The sequence below is a fragment of the Schistocerca cancellata genome, chromosome 7, assembly GCF_023864275.1.
Source record: "Schistocerca cancellata isolate TAMUIC-IGC-003103 chromosome 7, iqSchCanc2.1, whole genome shotgun sequence".
In the NCBI taxonomy this organism is placed as follows: domain Eukaryota; kingdom Metazoa; phylum Arthropoda; class Insecta; order Orthoptera; family Acrididae; genus Schistocerca; species Schistocerca cancellata.
Window position 1 is genome coordinate 310,533,069 of NC_064632.1, and position 17,864 is coordinate 310,550,932.

At 45.2% G+C, this 17,864-nt stretch overlaps 1 protein-coding gene across 1 annotated transcript in view; it reads right to left on the reverse strand.

Moving 5' to 3' along the window:
- Positions 1-15,054, reverse strand: part of LOC126092746 (kinesin-like protein KIF26A) — a 481,728-nt gene extending 466,674 nt beyond the window's left edge. Inside the window, exons 1-2 of the mRNA XM_049908472.1 lie at positions 15,046-15,054; positions 14,321-14,404 (exon numbers count right to left, since the gene is read on the reverse strand). Coding sequence (XP_049764429.1) covers positions 14,321-14,404; positions 15,046-15,054 — 93 coding nt within the window. The remainder of the gene's footprint in view (positions 1-14,320; positions 14,405-15,045) is intronic.
- Positions 15,055-17,864: the final 2,810 nt, after the last annotated feature.

Genomic DNA, 17,864 nt, shown 5'->3' on the forward strand with positions numbered 1-17,864 from the left:
ATTGTTGCAACAGGATTATGCCACTTGTGAAACATCTAATGAAACAGTTAATTTCTTAAGCGAATTGCTTTGTGAGCGATTTATCTCTAATGCATTATGACCCCACATTCTCCCTAGTCTTTTACCTGTGAGGTTACGTTAAAGAAAGTGTCTTTACGAGCGGGCCGCACACACTGACGGAACTAAAGCCTAACATAACAAAAGAGATTGACATCATTAACGTCAACGTGCTCGGCAGAAAGGTCGTAAAAGTGATTACACGGATTCGTGCATGAGTTACTGAATATGGCAATCACTTTGAGCATTTGATATTAACAGTATCTATGAGTGTGGTATCGATAGCTACGATGTTAAAAGTAGTTGCGCCCTGCAAGGTTGGCACTGCGACACCGACACCGACGACAGCGCCCTCTAGCCGGCGCTGTGCAGCTCTACGAGCGCCGCTCCGGACTCAGCCCATTTGATGCCGAGCAGACGACCAAGCAACATTGTTTCTATTTCATAGTGGGCGAGCCACTACTTGTAACTTTGTAAGTTGATGTACAGCCTCGCACTTACGTGCTCATCTCAGCCAAAGTTAAGTAGAATCACTTGTAATTGCATGCCGAAGCATTTCACCTCTTCCTACTCCTACATTCGGCCTACCCTTCAGTTTACAGGAGAAGACCCACGCGCCGTCTTCCAGGCGGGATACAAGAATAGGGTTATCTAATATAAAGGGTGAATCACCTAAAACTTGCATCGTAAATGCTGCGGAAATGGAATGGAATGTTGATGTGCGTTTTTCACAGGATAGATTGATAGTCATGGCCTCGTATTGTTCGATAATCAATAGATTGTAATAACGTTTAAATTGTGTATTTTTTGTACAGACATATGCTTTTTAAGTGGGGTAAATTAGAATGTCACTTGTGTCTGCTGTAGGTTTCTAGTGAGAGTCGTTTATGAGGTATCGTATTTTGAAAAGTTTCCACAACGGCGCTTCTTCGTACCATTCAGCTTGCGTAATTGCTAGGTACAATGTTGTTGTGTTTGCTTACAGTGCGCTTGCGTATTCCTTGAGTGCACTGTGACTTGCTAGTCAGTCAGTGTTTTAAGGTGGCAGATTAAATGAACGTCAATTTCGCACCTTACATGAGAGTTTTTATACGAGGGTTGGAACTTAGATGGTGGCAACTATTTATTTATAACCGATAAAAAAGAGTTACATATTTGCACCTGTTACTGTCGTTGTGTAGAACCCGTCGCCAGCAATGTGAAAGTCCTAGTATACCGTTAGCAGAGCCTGTTCTGTTGATGGTGCGAATGGAGCGGTATACTGCCTGTCGAATCTCTGGAACAGTTCTGAAGCGAATTTCACGAAGTGGTTACTTCATGTTCGGAATCAAATCAAAGTCACAAGGACTTAAGTCTGGGGAGTATGGTGGATGGTACAATACTTCTCAGTCCCATCGACACATCTTTTAACTTGCTTCCAGATCAGTTCTGTTGGGTTCGTATTGTAGTACCGTGTGCTCGATGTCATGAAAATTATTGTTTTTCTTGTTTTTACGATGCGTATCACTTTGGTTCGTCTGACACCACATCTCCAGCATAAAACAATGGACATAGTCAAAATAAAGAGTACTTGATCTTTGATTACTGTCTTAAAAACGTTATTTGCAATGTTTTATTAAGTTAAACGATCTCTATTAACTATCATCTAGAAAATATCGATAATTAAGAATTTATATTTGCAATGAAAAGTGGCATTTTTTGTACCATATGCAATTAGAAACAAGAAGACTTCCAGTTTTCATAGATATGAGGATTACATACGTGTTAATTGACGGACATTTCATGAATTTTATATTTAAGCGATTTAGGTATTCGAATTAAATGAAAAAATGAAAGAAAAGATCAAGGAGAGATTCGAACCAGCGATTCACTGAATACCCGATTACTACTCTCAAACGACACTGATTCAGCTACGGATCTTCTTGACAACTATAAGTTAACTCTAGTAAATTTTCTTGTAAATCTTCAGAGACAGTTTTCTCTGTAAACCTGTGAAGGACGTTGAGAATGTTCCTCGCCACTTCTTAATGGTGCTCCACGCACGTTTTTCAGTACGGAGCAGGAAGCAGCGTCAGCCATTTTCATAGTACATGTTAGCAGCGCGACAATCCGAAGACAAGTTGCATGTACAGAGACGGCGACTCTACAGGATTTTTGGGATAAAAAACTTCATGTCTACAGCATTATTAACAAAAACTTCGATGGCTGTTAATACATGTAAGTAGGCTGTTTAGGTTTTTATGTTGGTAACGCCATGTAGTGCTCTATATGAAAATCACTGACTGTACTGTGTGCAGTCTGTGGCTGGTTTGCATTGTTGGAATTTGCTATTGTAGTGTTGGGCAGTTGGCTGTTAACAGCGCGTAGCGTTGCGCAGTTGGAGGTGAGCCGCCAGCAGTGGTGGATGTGGGGAGAGAGATGGCGGAGTTTTAAGAGCGGATGATCTGGACGTGTGTCCATCAGAGAGAGTAAATTTGTAAGACTGGATGTCATGAACTGATTTATATCTATATTATGACTTTTGAACACTATTAAGGTAAATACATTGTTTGTTCTCTATCAAAATCTTTCACTTGCTAACTATGCCGATCAATAGTTAGTGCCTTCAGTAGTTAGAAACTTTTATTCAGCTGGCAGTATTGGCGCACGCTGTATTGCAGTAGTTTGAGTAACGAAGATTTTTGTGAGGTAAGTGATTCGTGAAAGGTATAGGTTATTGTTAGTCAGGGCCATTCTTTTGTAGGGATTTTTGAAAGTCAGACTGCGTTGCGCTAAAAATATTGTGTGTCAGTTTAAGCAAGGAAGTTTCTAAGGAAACGTTTCATACATTACAATATCAGTATTTTAAACATAGCTGCGCAACAGCAACGGTTCCACGTAATAAGACTAAAAACAGCCGACCAGTTGCAATGGATAAAGTAATCTTTACCTAGGTTTCGACAGATTTAAATCTGTCTTCTTCAGAAGGCGGCAATATTACATTAATATGGAATGATGTATCATCGTCGTTTTTACAAATATCTGCATAGATCCATTAGTCCAAATTAAAATATGGCCCTGAAAATAGGGTTTGTCATGTAAATAAAAATTAGTACATGGATGTTGCAGAGCTCACAAGCGACTGAGTATAACAAACCCTATTTTCAAGGCTATATTTTAATTTGGACTAATTGATCTATGCAGATATTTGTAAAAACGACGATGATACATCATTCCATATTAATGTAATACTGCCGCCTTCTGAAGAAGACAGATTTAAATCTGTCGAAACCTAGGTAAAGATTACTTTATCCATTGCAACTGGTCGGCTGTTTTTAGTCTTATTACATTACAATATCTTAAATTTTCATTTGCAGTAACATAATAATAAGATATCTAACACGTAAGTAGGGCCTACTTCTACGAGCTTAACAACACCAGTGCGCGTGTGCTACGGCTGCTGACCAGTCGTAGCGTTTGTGTATGTTTACATCAGGTTTATTCTTATGATGAACGAAGTATACAGCGAATACGTATTGCTCCTGTAGGGGTGACGCCATAACTGGTACGTTGGGAGGTTCCCTCTGCCACGCACTTCACCGTGATGTAGATAGAGACTCTGTAAGGAGTTCCTAGGGCACATTTTTCATCTCCCGCCGGACATTCGCCTGTGTGAGAAAGATAACGATAAAGGCACGTCTGGAAGTCGTAAATCCAGCCCGTGATGGCCGGAAGCGAGAGGCAGCGGGGAACAAGTGGTTTCGCCCCCTAGCAGCCGAGTGTGTCGCTGGTGTGGTCACGCCACATAAAGCGGGCCGCGGAGACAGCGTGCGAGGCGGCGAGTTCCCGCGTCTCGGCCACCGGCGTGACGCAACGGCTCCCTGCGCTCACCGCCTGCCGACTCGACGCTTGTTGTGAATTAATCGCGCGGGAAATTTTAGTCACACGGCGCTTATTTAATATTACTCAGTATGATGAGTGGGGAGATGTTGCATAATGTACAGCAAACGAACAACGAGATAGCGGGACAGGCGAAGTAGGAGCTTTTCATCTCTCTTTCCAGCTCAGCTGTATCGTCGGTACTGTAATCGTGGTTAAGGGAAGGGGAGGAAAGTAATTCAGTTTAGAGCAATTAGTACGACCGTGATCGCAACTATGGCTCCACAGATAGCTGCAGATCGCCATATCCTGAAATTTAACTAAACAAACCTGAAGGGGAATCTGTGTACTCTATTGTTTCTAGCGTTATGTATGGATGTCGTTAAAATGTAAAGGATTATTCGAAGAGAAGGCGGTCTAATAAACAAGAAAGAATAGCAACAACCTCTTTGTTGTATTTGGTAGTTTACTCTTCTATTTGCGAAACTGGATGTATTTTTTTAGAGCACAGCCTCCCTCCCGTGATGTTTTGCTGATTTTTAATTGAAACAATTCTTCTTGTGGCGACAGGATACGGATAAGCGATGAACAACAGCGAGAACACGCTTTTTACGAAAGTACAGTAGCAATACGGCTGCACGACATATCGCGGTCATGCAAAACTTTTGTTGATATGTGTGGACTCGCACAGGACAGGCATGCGTGAACAGGTGCGTCAAACGTTCTTCAGACTCACCACAAAACTCTGGTATCAAAAGTTGATTTGGACGTTCAAGAAATGGTTCAAATGGCTCTGAGCACTGTGGGACTTAACTTCTGAGGTCATCAGTCCCCTGGAACTTAGAACTACTTAAAGCTAACTAACCTAAGGACATCACACCCATCCATGCCCGAGGAAGGATTCGAACCTACGACCGTAGCGGTCGCGCGGTTCCAGACTGTAGCGCCTAGAACCGCTCGGCCAATCCGGCCGGCCGATTTGGACGTTAGACGGTAATTTATTAAGATAGGCAAAAAGAGGACTAAAATGTAAAATACCACATAAACGCCGAAATGTTTAATTCTGTCTTCAAAACTTGCTTCACAAGTGAAAAATGATGCTATGTTGCCGTTAGTCAACATTTTTAAAGCTGCAATAATGAGCGATGTGGTAATCAGAAACATCTAAAATCCGGAAATCTCAATAAAGTCCCAGGGCATGAGGATGTCCCTGACAAAACTGGCAAATGAATTGACACCATCCTTCACCACGATTTACCGTAGATCCTTCGAGAAGAGAAATTTCTCCTTCATTAGGAAAGATCAAGAGGTCTAGGAAGTAGAACGTATCCACAGGATTACCGTCGTATAACACTCATGTCTGTTTGTAATCTAATTCGAACGAAGTAAACCTACCTGTGGAAAACAGATTATTTTAGAAACACTGCTCTTGAAAAATTCAGTTCGCGCTCTTCACACGAGATATCGTTTCTCATACTGAGAACAACCAAGTTTATTCGGCGATCCTGACGTTTCTAAAAGCTTCTGACTCACTGTCACAAATATGAGCTTCCACTGACTTTAAAAGGCAGTTGAAAAACTAATTTTTGCTGACACAGGCATACTAATCAATGGGCCGCCAAACTCAACGCTGGCAGACACAGACCAGATGATAGCTGAACAGGCCAACAAGTCCTTCACAGGTAACACGTAAAGTGTTAATATCACAAAGAATCATATTATTTGTTTTGAAAGAAGAAGCCGGCCGTAGTGGCCGTACGGTTCTAGGCACTGCAGTCTGGAACCGATCAATCGCTACTGTCGCAGGTTCGAATCCTGCCTAGGGCATGGATGTGTGTGATGTCCTTACGTTAGTTAGGTTTAAGTAGTTCTAAGTTATAGGCGACTGGTGACTTCAGAAGTTAAGTCACATAGTGCTCAGAGCCATTTGAACCATTTTTTTTAAAGAAGAAATAAAGATTTTTAGCACCAAATGTAAACATTAATGCCCATATTCAGAAGGAAGCACAGTGTATAAAATTCCTTGGGGAGTTAATACGTGGATAAACTAGTCAAGCAGCTCAGTTCAGCATTTTATACGCCGTAAAGAATCTCCCAAATTCACCTACGGACACCTGGCTTATTCTACATATTTTAAATCCCTGTTGTCTCTTGTTGTTATCATCTGGGACAGTCTATCCAAAGTAAATAAAGTGATTGTTCAGCAGAGGTGAACAATAACAGTGTTGTTATCTCACGTAGGGAAGAAATTAAATTTTTTTCTGAAGTTCACACTAGCAAGGCCGAAGGCGACTCCAGGCAGAGGCGGTGACATAGCTATGCAGCAGAAAGAAAGTATCAACATTGTAAGACAGCGTTTACAAGAGCATACGTTGCTACATCGGCACCAGCTGGCACCAAAAGTTACACATTCAACAAAAGTCAGCTGACTATGTATATACACTCCTGGAAATTGAAATAAGAACACCGTGAATTCATTGTCCCAGGAAGGGGAAACTTTATTGACACATTCCTGGGGTCAGATACAGCACATGATCACACAATGTCGGCACTAGTACAGTGTATATCCACCTTTCGCAGCAATGCAGGCTGCTATTCTCCCATGGAGACGATCGTGGAGATGCTGGATGTAGTCCTGTGGAACGGCTTGCCATGCCATTTCCACCTGGCGCCTCAGTTGGACCAGCGTTCGTGCTGGACGTGCAGCCCGCGTGAGACGACGCTTCATCCAGTCCCAAACATGCTCAATGGGGGACAGATCCGGAGATCTTGCTGGCCAGGGTAGTTGACTTACACCTTCTAGAGCACGTTGGGTGGCACGGGATACATGCGGACGTGCATTGTCCTGTTGGAACAGCAAGTTCCCTTGCCGGTCTAGGAATGGTAGAACGATGGGTTCGATGACGGTTTGGATGTACCGTGCACTATTCAGTGTCCCCTCGACGATCACCAGTGGTGTACGGCCAGTGTAGGAGATCGCTCCCCACACCATGATGCCGGGTGTTGGCCCTGTGTGCCTCGGTCGTATGCAGTCCTGATTGTGGCGCTCACCTGCACGGCGCCAAACACGCATACGACCATCATTGGCACCAAGGCAGAAGCGACTCTCATCGCTGAAGACGACACGTCTCCATTCGTCCCTCCATTCACGCCTGTCGCGACACCACTGGAGGCGGGCTGCACGATGTTGGGGCGTGAGCGGAAGACGGCCTAACGGTGTGCGGGACCGTAGCCCAGCTTCATGGAGACGGTTGCGAATGGTCTTCGCCGATACCCCAGGAGCAACAGTGTCCCTAATTTGCTGGGACGTGGCGGTGCGGTCCCCTACGGCACTGCGTAGGATCCTACGGTCTTGGCGTGCATCCGTTCGTCGCTGCGGTCCGGTCCCAGGTCGATGGGCACGTGCACCTTCCGCCGACCACTGGCGACAACATCGATGTACTGTGGAGACCTCACGCCCCACGTGTTGAGCAATTCGGCGGTACGTCCACCCGGCCTCCCGCATGCCCACTATACGCCCTCGCTCAAAGTCCGTCAACTGCACATACGGTTCACGTCCACGCTGTCGCGGCATGCTACCAGTGTTAAAGACTGCGATGGAGCTCCGTATGCCACGGCAAACTGGCTGACACTGACGGCGGCGGTGCACAAATGCTGCGCAGCTAGCGCCATTCGACGGCCAACACCGCGGTTCCTGGTGTGTCCGCTGTGCCGTGCGTGTGATCATTGCTTGTACAGCCCTCTCGCAGTGTCCGGAGCAAGTATGGTGGGTCTGACACACCGGTGTCAATGTGTTTTTTTTTCCATTTCCAGGAGTGTATTTCGTTAGCGGTTGTTACATTAAGCAACAAGCTTTACTTTGGACTCAATAACACCTTTCAGAGAATAAATGATGATTAATTGAAACCCTGAGCTGCCGACAGGTATTGTTGATATACTTCGATGGGGACAGTTGAAAATGTGTGCCTCTACCGGGACTCGAACCCGGAATCCGCTGCTTACATGGCAGACGCTCTATCCACCTGAGCCACCGAAGACACAGATGAACAGCGCGACTGCAGGGAATTATCCCTTGCACGCAGACTGAAACTAATTACTTTAAAAGCCATTTTTCAATCTCCTGAGCGCGTTTCATCCGCTGACGCTTAGGGATTTTCTCTGTTTCACACAGTCGCTAACTCCAGCTATGCTGCTATTTCTTGACAAGCACAGCCGGCGTGATGGGAGTGACATACGCCGTCGTTTAACTGCCACGGTAGGGCGATGCTGTAGATCACGTCGGCGACCACATTCTGGGTGATCGGTTTAGACAGCTGCTCAACCATATTGGTCACCACATCCACGTTTTCGTTCGCAATCTATGTGTGAACAACCTAATCTCATACGGCAGGGATCTTAAGTATCCATTCATTCCTTCTGTTTGCCTGTTTCACCTACATCTGTACTCTGAAGCTACTGCAGACTGTGTCAGAGAGGACGTTTGTTTTTTCTGTTTGGTCTCCGAAAAATTGCCGCATTTAGCATGATAAAAGATATACTATGTGATCAAAAGTATCCGGACACCCCCAAAACATACGCTCTTCATATTATGTGCATTGTGCTGCCACCTACTGCCAGGTACTCCATATCAACAACCTCAGTAGTCATTGGACATCGTGAGAGAGCAGAATGGGGCGCTCCGCGGAATTCACGGACTTCGAACTTGGTCATATGATTGGGTGTCACTTGTGTCATACGTATGTACGCGACATTTCCACACTCCTAAACATCCCTAGGTCCACTGTTTCCCATGAGATGGTGAAGTGGAAACGTCAAGGGACAGGTACAGCACAAAAGCATACATGCAGAGCTCGTCTGTTGACTGACAGAGACCGCCGACAGTTGAAGACGGTAGTAATGTGTAGTAGGCATACATCTATCCAGACCATCACACAGGAATTCCAAACTGCATCAGGATCCACTGTAAATACTATGACAGTTAGGCGGGAGGTGAGAAAACTTAGATTTCATGGTCGAGCGTCTGCTGATATGCCAGATATTACGCCGGTAAATGGCAAATGACGCCTCGCTTGGTGTAAGGAGCGTAAATATTGGACAATTTAACAGTGGAAAAACGTTGTGTAGAGTGGTGGATCACGGTACACAATGTGGCGATCCGATGGCAGGGTGTGGGTATGGCGAATGCACGGTGAACGTCATCTGCCAGCGTGTGTACTGCCAACAGTAAAAACCGGAGGCGGAGGTGTTATGACGTGGTCGTTTTTTTTTCATGTAGGGGGCTTACACCCCTCGTTGTTTTGCGTGGCATTATCACAGCACAGGCCTACATTGATGTTTTAACCACCTTCTTGCGTCCCACAGTTGAGGAGCAATTTGGGGTTGGCGATTGTACCTTTCAACACCATCGAGCACTTGTTCATAATGCACGGCCTGTGGCGGAGTGGTTACACGACAATCACTTCCCTGTAATGGATTGGCCTGCACAGAGTTTTGACCTGAATCCTATAGAACACCTTTCGGATGTTTTGGAACGCCTACTTCAGGCCAGGCCTCACCGACCGCCATCGATACCTCTCCTCAATGCAGCACTCCGTGAAGAATGGGCTTTCATCCATCAAGGAACTCTCCAGCACCTGACTGAATGTGTGCCTGCGAGAGAGGAAGCTGTCATCAATAAGGGTGGGCCAACACCATATTGAATTCGAGATTTACCGATGGAGGGCGCCACGAACTTTTAAGTCATTTTCATCTAGGTGGCCGGATAGTTTTGAGCACATAGTGTACGTGCACTGAAGTAATTTCTTTTTGTTAAGTACGTGGATTGAGATACTTGTAAAAGAAAATCATCAGATTATCAAAGGAACTTCTTGTAAATTCAACAGTACCATAACAGTTGTTGAATGATACGTACAGTGTGGAAGTTTAGATTTATCAAAAATAACTATTAGGCACAAAAAACAAATAAAGAGTGAGGCTACAAGAACATCAATAAGAAACAATGATGGAACTGCTTCATACTGTGGTTGATAAGGGTCACATAGAGTACTTTTACCACTTCTCTTCTGCCTATTCCACTTTGTGGACGGTGTGTGTGGGGAGGAATTGTCGATATCCTTCTTTAGGACTCCGAGCACAATAATTCGAGCTTCATCGTCACAACGCGTGTCGTATGTTGAAGCGGCTAAAGTGTTAAGTACAGCAATTTGGCTCTAGTACTTTTGTGGCTAAGTCCCTCCACGACACTGCAGTCAGTTGAATATCTGCGGAACACTCTCAGACCCATTGCTAACGATGCTCCTCATGGAATGCTTTCTATCTATTCCGTTAATCCAGTTACAAAAACAGTTTCAGAGGACGGACAGTACTCGGGAACCGATGGAACGAGGCTTTTGTAAGCGATCTCTTTCCTTAGGGTTTTCCCAGAAAATCTCATTTTGGCATTTGGTCGCCCTCACTACTACATTTATTAGGTCGTTCAACTTCAAATCATTCATGCCAAATGGAGGTTGTGACAGTTCAGTGACTTTTTGCCGATCACATAGCCAAACGATATTCAGGTACGCTACATTTACTAATGAAAAGGATCACTTGTGAATCTTCACAGAAGCCACTGAACGTCTTCAAGTCTCAATACGTTCCGTAACACGTTTCTAAAGCTATCATATAGTTGTGTACACAAGTGAGCCGTCTTCCAGAGATCGCCCACATTCCACAGCGCAGAATATTTGATGATAGTTTCTTTACGCAACACTTGACACTTGTTGTAACCCGATATTGAAAGAGTAAGACAATGTGCTTGATCCCACAAACAGCGGCCCCACAGGAACTACGTGATCAAAAGTATCCGGTCATCTTATGAAAAGCAGGGCTGACCACTAAACGTGACGAGAGGCCGACCTGCCAGTAGAAAATGAAGCGGCGAGTATTGTGTTGGCAGCAGAGAGCTAATGGCAGCAGTGTGGTTGGTCGGGTTGCATTGAACGCTGCCACGATGCCTTACCACAGAAGATATCGTCGACGTTCAAGACAGACCATCTATAAAACTATTGAAGACGTTGAAATGACAACATCTGCTGCTGACAAGAAGAAGAATACTATAAAGTCTGTTGCAGCACATTCTTTACTTGATGGACCAGCAGTCTTCTGTGGATGTAGACTCAACTTCAGTATCGACATCAATGATTCCTTCACACATTTGGATTAAAGGCAAAGGTACTTGTGAATATGTTAAATTTGTAGGTGATTGTACTTTGTATTTTCATAAATAAATTGATCTGTAGCGTAGCCCACTTGAGGTTAGGTTGGGAGTTTTTTTTTTTGGAATGCGGCCGCGGCATTTCAACCCTAAAGCTTCCCAAGTCGACTGTTGGTGATGTGGAAATGTGAAGGAACGATCCCATCTAGACAGACCAACACCAGGCAAACCTCCTGTACTGACGGATAGGGACCGTCGAGCACTGCTCGGAGTGGCTGTAAAAAATCGCATGAGATCAGTGGAAGGAATCACTCGAGAGATCCAAAGCGCTACCAGCAATCCAATGAGCACAACGACTGTGATTAGGGAGTTAAAAAGAGTTGGGCACAGTGATAACAAGCCATAGGTTTCTGTGATCGGTGCCAAGAGGCCCTTGGGGTAATGTAAAGGGAACGCGTCTGCACTTGGATGACCGCAAACGAGTGATTTTGAGTGGCGAATCACGCTATACCCTGTGGTCCTATGACAGAAGGGTTTGAATTTTGCGAATGTCTGGAAAACGTTACCTGCCATAATGTACACTGCGGTGACACAAGCATCGGACACTGCATAATATCGTGACACGCATCTTTTCTCCAGGCGCAGTACAGGAAATCGATGTGGCAAGTCGTTGAAAATACCCTGCAGAAATATTGATCCATGCTACCTCTACAGCCGTCCATAGCTGCAAAAGGGTTGCCGCAGCAGGAACTGACCTCTCGATTCATGTCGGGCGATCTGAGTGCCCAAACAGTTCGCTTAAATTGTCCAGAATGTTCTTCACTCCAAAAACGGATAATTGTGGCCCGGTGACATGGTTATTTATCATCCATAAAAATTCCATCATCTTTGGGAACATGACGTCCGTGAATGACTGGAAATGGTCGTCAAGTAGCCGAACGTATCCATTTTCAGTCTATCATCGGCTCGGTCGTACCAGAGAACCATTTCACGTAAACACTCCCCACTCTACTGTGGAGCACCACCAGCTTGCTCAGTGCCCAGCTGACAACTGGGTCCGCCGCGCGGGATTAGCCGACCGGTCTTGGCGCTGCAGTCATGGACTGTGCGGCTGGTCCCGGCGGAGGTTCGAGACCTCCCTCGGGCATTGGTGTGTGTGTTTGTCCTTACGATAAGTTAGCTTAGGGACTGATGACCTTAGCAGTTAAGTCCCATAAGATTTCACACCCTCAATTGGGTCCATGGCTTCGTGGTGTCTACGCCACATTCGAACCCTACCAACAGTTCCTACCAACTGAAATCGGGACTCATCTGTCCAAGCAATGGTTTTCCAGTTGTCTAGTGTGGAACAGAAATGGTCATGATCCCAGGAGAGGAACTGCAGGCGATGTCATGCTGTTAGCAAAGGCACGTACGTCGGTCGTCTGCTGCCATAACCCATTAACGCCAGATTTCGCACACCATCCCAGTGGATACGTTCGTAGAACATCCATATTCATTTCTGCGGTAACTTCACACAGTGTTGCTTGTCTGCTAACACTGACCAGTCTACGCAAATGCCACTGCTCTTGACCATTAAGTGAAGGCCGTCGGACACTGCGTTGCCCATTGTAAGAGGTAACGACTGAAATTTGTTATTCTCGGCACACTCCTGACACTGTGAATCTAGAAATACTGAATTCCCTAACGGTTCCTAAGCTGAATGTTCCCTGTGTCTAGCTCCAACTACCAGCTAACAGTACAGAAAATGGCATAGAGATCACCAGTGTGTGTGTGTGTGTGTGTGTGTGTGTGTGTGTGTGTGTGTGTGTGTCTGTGTGTGTGTTTGTATGTGTGTGTGTGTGTGTGTGAAGTGTTATGAAACAATGTGTGTGTATAGTGTGTGCAGTGACTGATAGTGAAATATGAATGAACAATATGCAATTACATTATTTAATAAGTTATTCGTAACAAAAGTATTGTGTACCAGGAGTAAATCTAATGATTGTCTCTAACTAGAAGTCTGTAAATATATGTGTATACGAATTAGCTTAATTTAAATTGATCTAAATTTGTAAATATTTTGACATGTCCTATATCCATGTAAAAAGAGATCTACGGATGAATAACGCTACTACTACTACTACTACTACTACTACCACTACCACCATTTCGAGTTCACAGTCTGTTAATTCCCGTCTTGCGGCCATACCACTTTGGAATCCTTTTCCCACAAATCGGCTGAGTACTAATGGCAGCTCCGCCAATGCATTGCCCTTTTATTTCTTGTGTACGCGAAAGTACTACTGTCCGTATATGTGAATATCATTATTCCATGACTCTTGTCACCTCAGTGTATGCTGGGAACAGCGAAGTACACAGGAGATGCTGCTATAACATGGGCGTGGTTTTTGTGGTTAGAGAGTCGTTCCCTTATAGCACTTAAGAAAACGTTAATTGCGGAAGGATATTTATTAGTCCCACAACGTTGTGTACTGCACACAGTAGAGCAACATTTCAGAGACGATGATTGTTTGACCAGCTGACAATGAAAGCTGTCATGAAAGAGCATCTGTGTGGCAATCGTTTGTGGACAATAACATTCCTGAAATGGCTTGGCCTGCCCAGAGTCACGTCCTGGAACACCCTTGGGGCAACTCAGAACATTGACTTCGCTCCAGACCGCAGCGTCTAAGATCGCTATCTTTCCTGGTTTCGGCTCTTCAGGAAGAATGAGCTGCCACGTCTCCATAGACATTCAGACACCTCGCTCAAAGCGTTCCCAGAACAGTTCAAGCCGTCATAAATGTCAGCTAATAAGTGTCCTGATTCTTTCGATAAAGTAGTGTAGTCGCAGCAGGCAGCGATAACACAGCAATGCGTAATAGAGACGCCCTTTCTCCGCTCGTCATGTTACGTAGCTTAATCCCGTGATCTCCGTGGCCACTGACCGTAACAACGTATGCAGTTGGTCTGCGCTGCGAAGTAGAACTATTTGTTTTCCATTGTTTGTATTTCTCGTAGCACTAGGACAGACTTCGGTTTTACACAGGGTCATGCATTATTTCACAGTGGTCATCCTTTGTTTAACGACACCCACTTAGAAGCATTCGTTATGCACGGTGCAGAACTTATAACTACAGTTTGCGTTGAAATAAAGGGAACAGAAACGTTGTTCCAACAGCAATTTAGTCAACAATCGTGGTTGAGTGCAGCGGCGTGTTTGCTAACCTTGGCGTATATTCGGGGGTTTATCCAGGCCTCGACGCTGTGCTCGAGGAACTGCTTGGCGGCCAGGCTGGCCGGCACGTGCGGCTGAGCTTCCGACAGCTGCGGCTGCTGCTGCTGCTTGTGCACCTGCAGCTGCTGCTGCTGCTGTTGCTGCTGACAGTGGTGCTGCTTGCCTTGGTGCTGCAGCAGCTGTTGCTTCTGTTGTTGTTGTTGCTGCTGCTGCTGCTGAGGGTGGTGCCGCGCCGAAGTCCTGCAACAGGTGAAACGCAACAGGCTGGGTCAGTCACCGGCCGCACTGCCACCTGCAGGCAAGATATTTACAGTGTGAAATGATAATTAAATCGAGACCCTACGCTGCCGACAGGCGTTGATATACGTCAACGGGGACAGTTGAAAACGTGCGCTCCGACCGGGACTCGAACCCGGGATCTCCTGCTTACATGGCAGACGGTCTATCCATCTGAGCCACCGAGGGCACAGAGGATGGGCGACTGCAGGGACTTATCCCTTTGCACGCTCCCCGTGAGATCCACATTCTCAACTTAATGTCCATACATTACATTCGTAGCGCTCCTGTCCATTACACTCATTACTCGCTGCAGTCCCGTATGAGTTCGGGCAATACGTGTGCATCCGCACAGAAGAAGAAGGTCAATGGTCGGTTAGCCTGATCTATATATGAAGATGGTGTCTGTTCTTTCGGACATATCTGAAAGAACACATACCATCTTCATATATGTACAGTGTAGTTAAGGATGCTTGTTATTTGGCGTTTGTCTCGATGCGTAGCATCTTTGCCACATCTCTCAGGTACTATGAAATGGCGTATCTGATTTTGTAGTCCTTTACAGTGGGCGTGAGCTGGTTACATGATATGCTTTACTTGGAATTTCTTCCCCGAAACACGAGTTTATGAAGAGAGAGAAGTCCACATTTATTTGCTTCCTATTATACGTTACTTCGTAATGACAACACTTGCAGTAACCATAACTACTTCCGCCATGAGAAACAAACGATAAGTAGAAATTAGAAACGGAGCGAGTACGAGTAGATGGCTGTGGGTCGCATACTTTATAAATCAAGGTGCCGCTGTTACATCAGTGCTAACGAGCTTCCGTTCCCATCGTAGTCCTGCGAGTATACTCCAGCTGCATCATGTATGCCCGCATCTCGTGGTCGTGCGGTAGCGTTCTCGCTTCCCACGCCCGGGTTCCCGGGTTCGATTCTCGGCGGGGTCAGGGATTTTCTCTGCCTCGTGATGGCTGGGTGTTGTGTGCTGTCCTTAGGTTAGTTAGGTTTAAATAGTTCTAAGTTCTAGGGGACTGATGACTATAGATGTTAAGTCCCATAGTGCTCAGAGCCATTTTTTGGCATCATGTATCTTGTTTAGTAGTGGAGCCACATTTACAAATCACTGTCTGGTAAACCGCCGAAAAATGCACTATTGGTCTGTTGACAAACCCTGTTGGCTTCGTGAAGCGGAACGTCAGCGTCCATGGAGTGTAAACGTGTGGTATGGGACAGTGAACCTTCCGCTCATCGATGAAACACTGAACGCGCATAGATGTCGCAGCCACTGACAGGTCATCTTTCACGCGTGCTGGAAGACGTTCCTCTGCAGACTACGAGGAACCTGTCGTACCAATATGATTGCTGTTCAGCCCATAGTGTGCACGAAGAGCTACAGCATGTCTTCACAAATTGTTCGATTTGACACAGAAGGCCTGTAACTTCGTCAGCCTGTCCCAAGGGTTTGACGCCTGTAGACTTTTCTGTGGGGAAAGCCGAAAGACGCTCTCTACAAGAACATACCAACTACAATCCATGATTTGGAACAACATATTACTGAAGCCTGTTCGAAAAATCCGCTGAAATGCTAGCACATGTGCAGCAGTCTTTTCGTGCCAGACTGGTAGCGTGTATTTCCGCTGCCAGTGGTCATTTTGAACACAACACGTCGTCTCGTTACTGGTGAGAATCCACATAGGTAGTATGCGCACTTGTGTTGTTCTTTAATGTGTGCTGAAGGAAAGGAAGGAACATTGAGTTTAACGTCCGTCGACATCGAATTTAGTGTGTGCTAACACAGGTATTGTACAAGTCTTGCTGTGAGAAATGTTCAAAATACGATATCTTATAAACGACTCGCACTAGAATCTTGCAAAAAACACCATTGACATTGTTATTTGCCCTACTTTTAGTCAATAACCGTTGTTCCATTTGAAAAAAGTGTGTATTGGCACAAAAAAATACACTTTCTAAATATTACCACAAACTGATGATTGGCTAACAGTACGGGGCCCTAACTACCAATCCATTCTGTGAAAACTGCAGGTCAATAACACTTTTCATTACCGCAATATTTCCGCTGCAAGTCTTAGGTGATTCATGTATGTACATACGTATAATATACTGAGGTGACAGACATCATGGGATAGCAACAGCTGGTGGTATATACGCAAGGTATAAAAGGACTGTACAAGCTGTCATTTATACTCAGCTGATTCACGTGGAAAAGACCGTTTGCAGCCATTATTGACTACATGTCTCCAAACATGTCACTGGGCCAGCTTTTCGCAACTGGTTTGAAGAAAGGTCTGGACTATTCGAGCGAACGATTTGGCCATCCAGATCTCCCAACATCAACTCCATAGCGCATTTATGGGATATAATCGGGAGGTCAGTTTGTGCACAAATTCCTGCACCGACAACACCTTTGCAATTGTGGACGCACACAGAGGCAACAGAGCTCAGTGGCTCTGCAGGGGACTTTCAGCTATTCGTTAATTCATGCCACGTCCAGGTGATGCACTATGTCGTGAAAAAGTGGATCCGACACTATATTAGGAGATATCCCATGACTTCTGCCACCTCAGAGTATATATATATATATATATATATATATATATATATATATATATATAGATAATATTCACCACTAACCGATCAGTCAGTATACTTGTATACAATAATCGTCATGCTCAGTGACTGCATGTGTCATTTAGGAAGGTCGACATTTTGTGACATTTCGGCTTGAGTTTGATTTCGTGATCGTGTGAAATAAATAAATAGTAATTTACAGTCTAACGGCGGAAACTTTCTTTCGAAACGGCTGCATATGCAGTGCGAATGCCACGAGTCTGAGGCTATATTTGCGGACTTGTGTACTCGCACTCCCTTTCGAGCGGGCCGGCTGCTATGGACGATCGGTTCTAGGCGCTTCAGTCCGGAACCGCGGTGCTGCTACGGTCGCAGGTTCGAATCCTGCCTCGGGCATGGATGTGTGTGCTGTCTTTAGGTTAGCCAGGTTTATGTAGTTCTAAGTCTAGGGGACTGATGACCACAGATGTTAAGTCCCATAGTGCTCAGAGCCATTTGAACCTTCTGAGCGAGTCGTGTCCACTTGTACAGGACAACAGACGCAACAGTAGACAGCGGCAAAGACTCACGAATCGAGTCTACGGGCACACGGAGACAGGGATCGGTGGCGGTTTTAAAGCGAGTATACGGTGCTCATTTCTGATTTCTAATTGTAGCCGAGTAG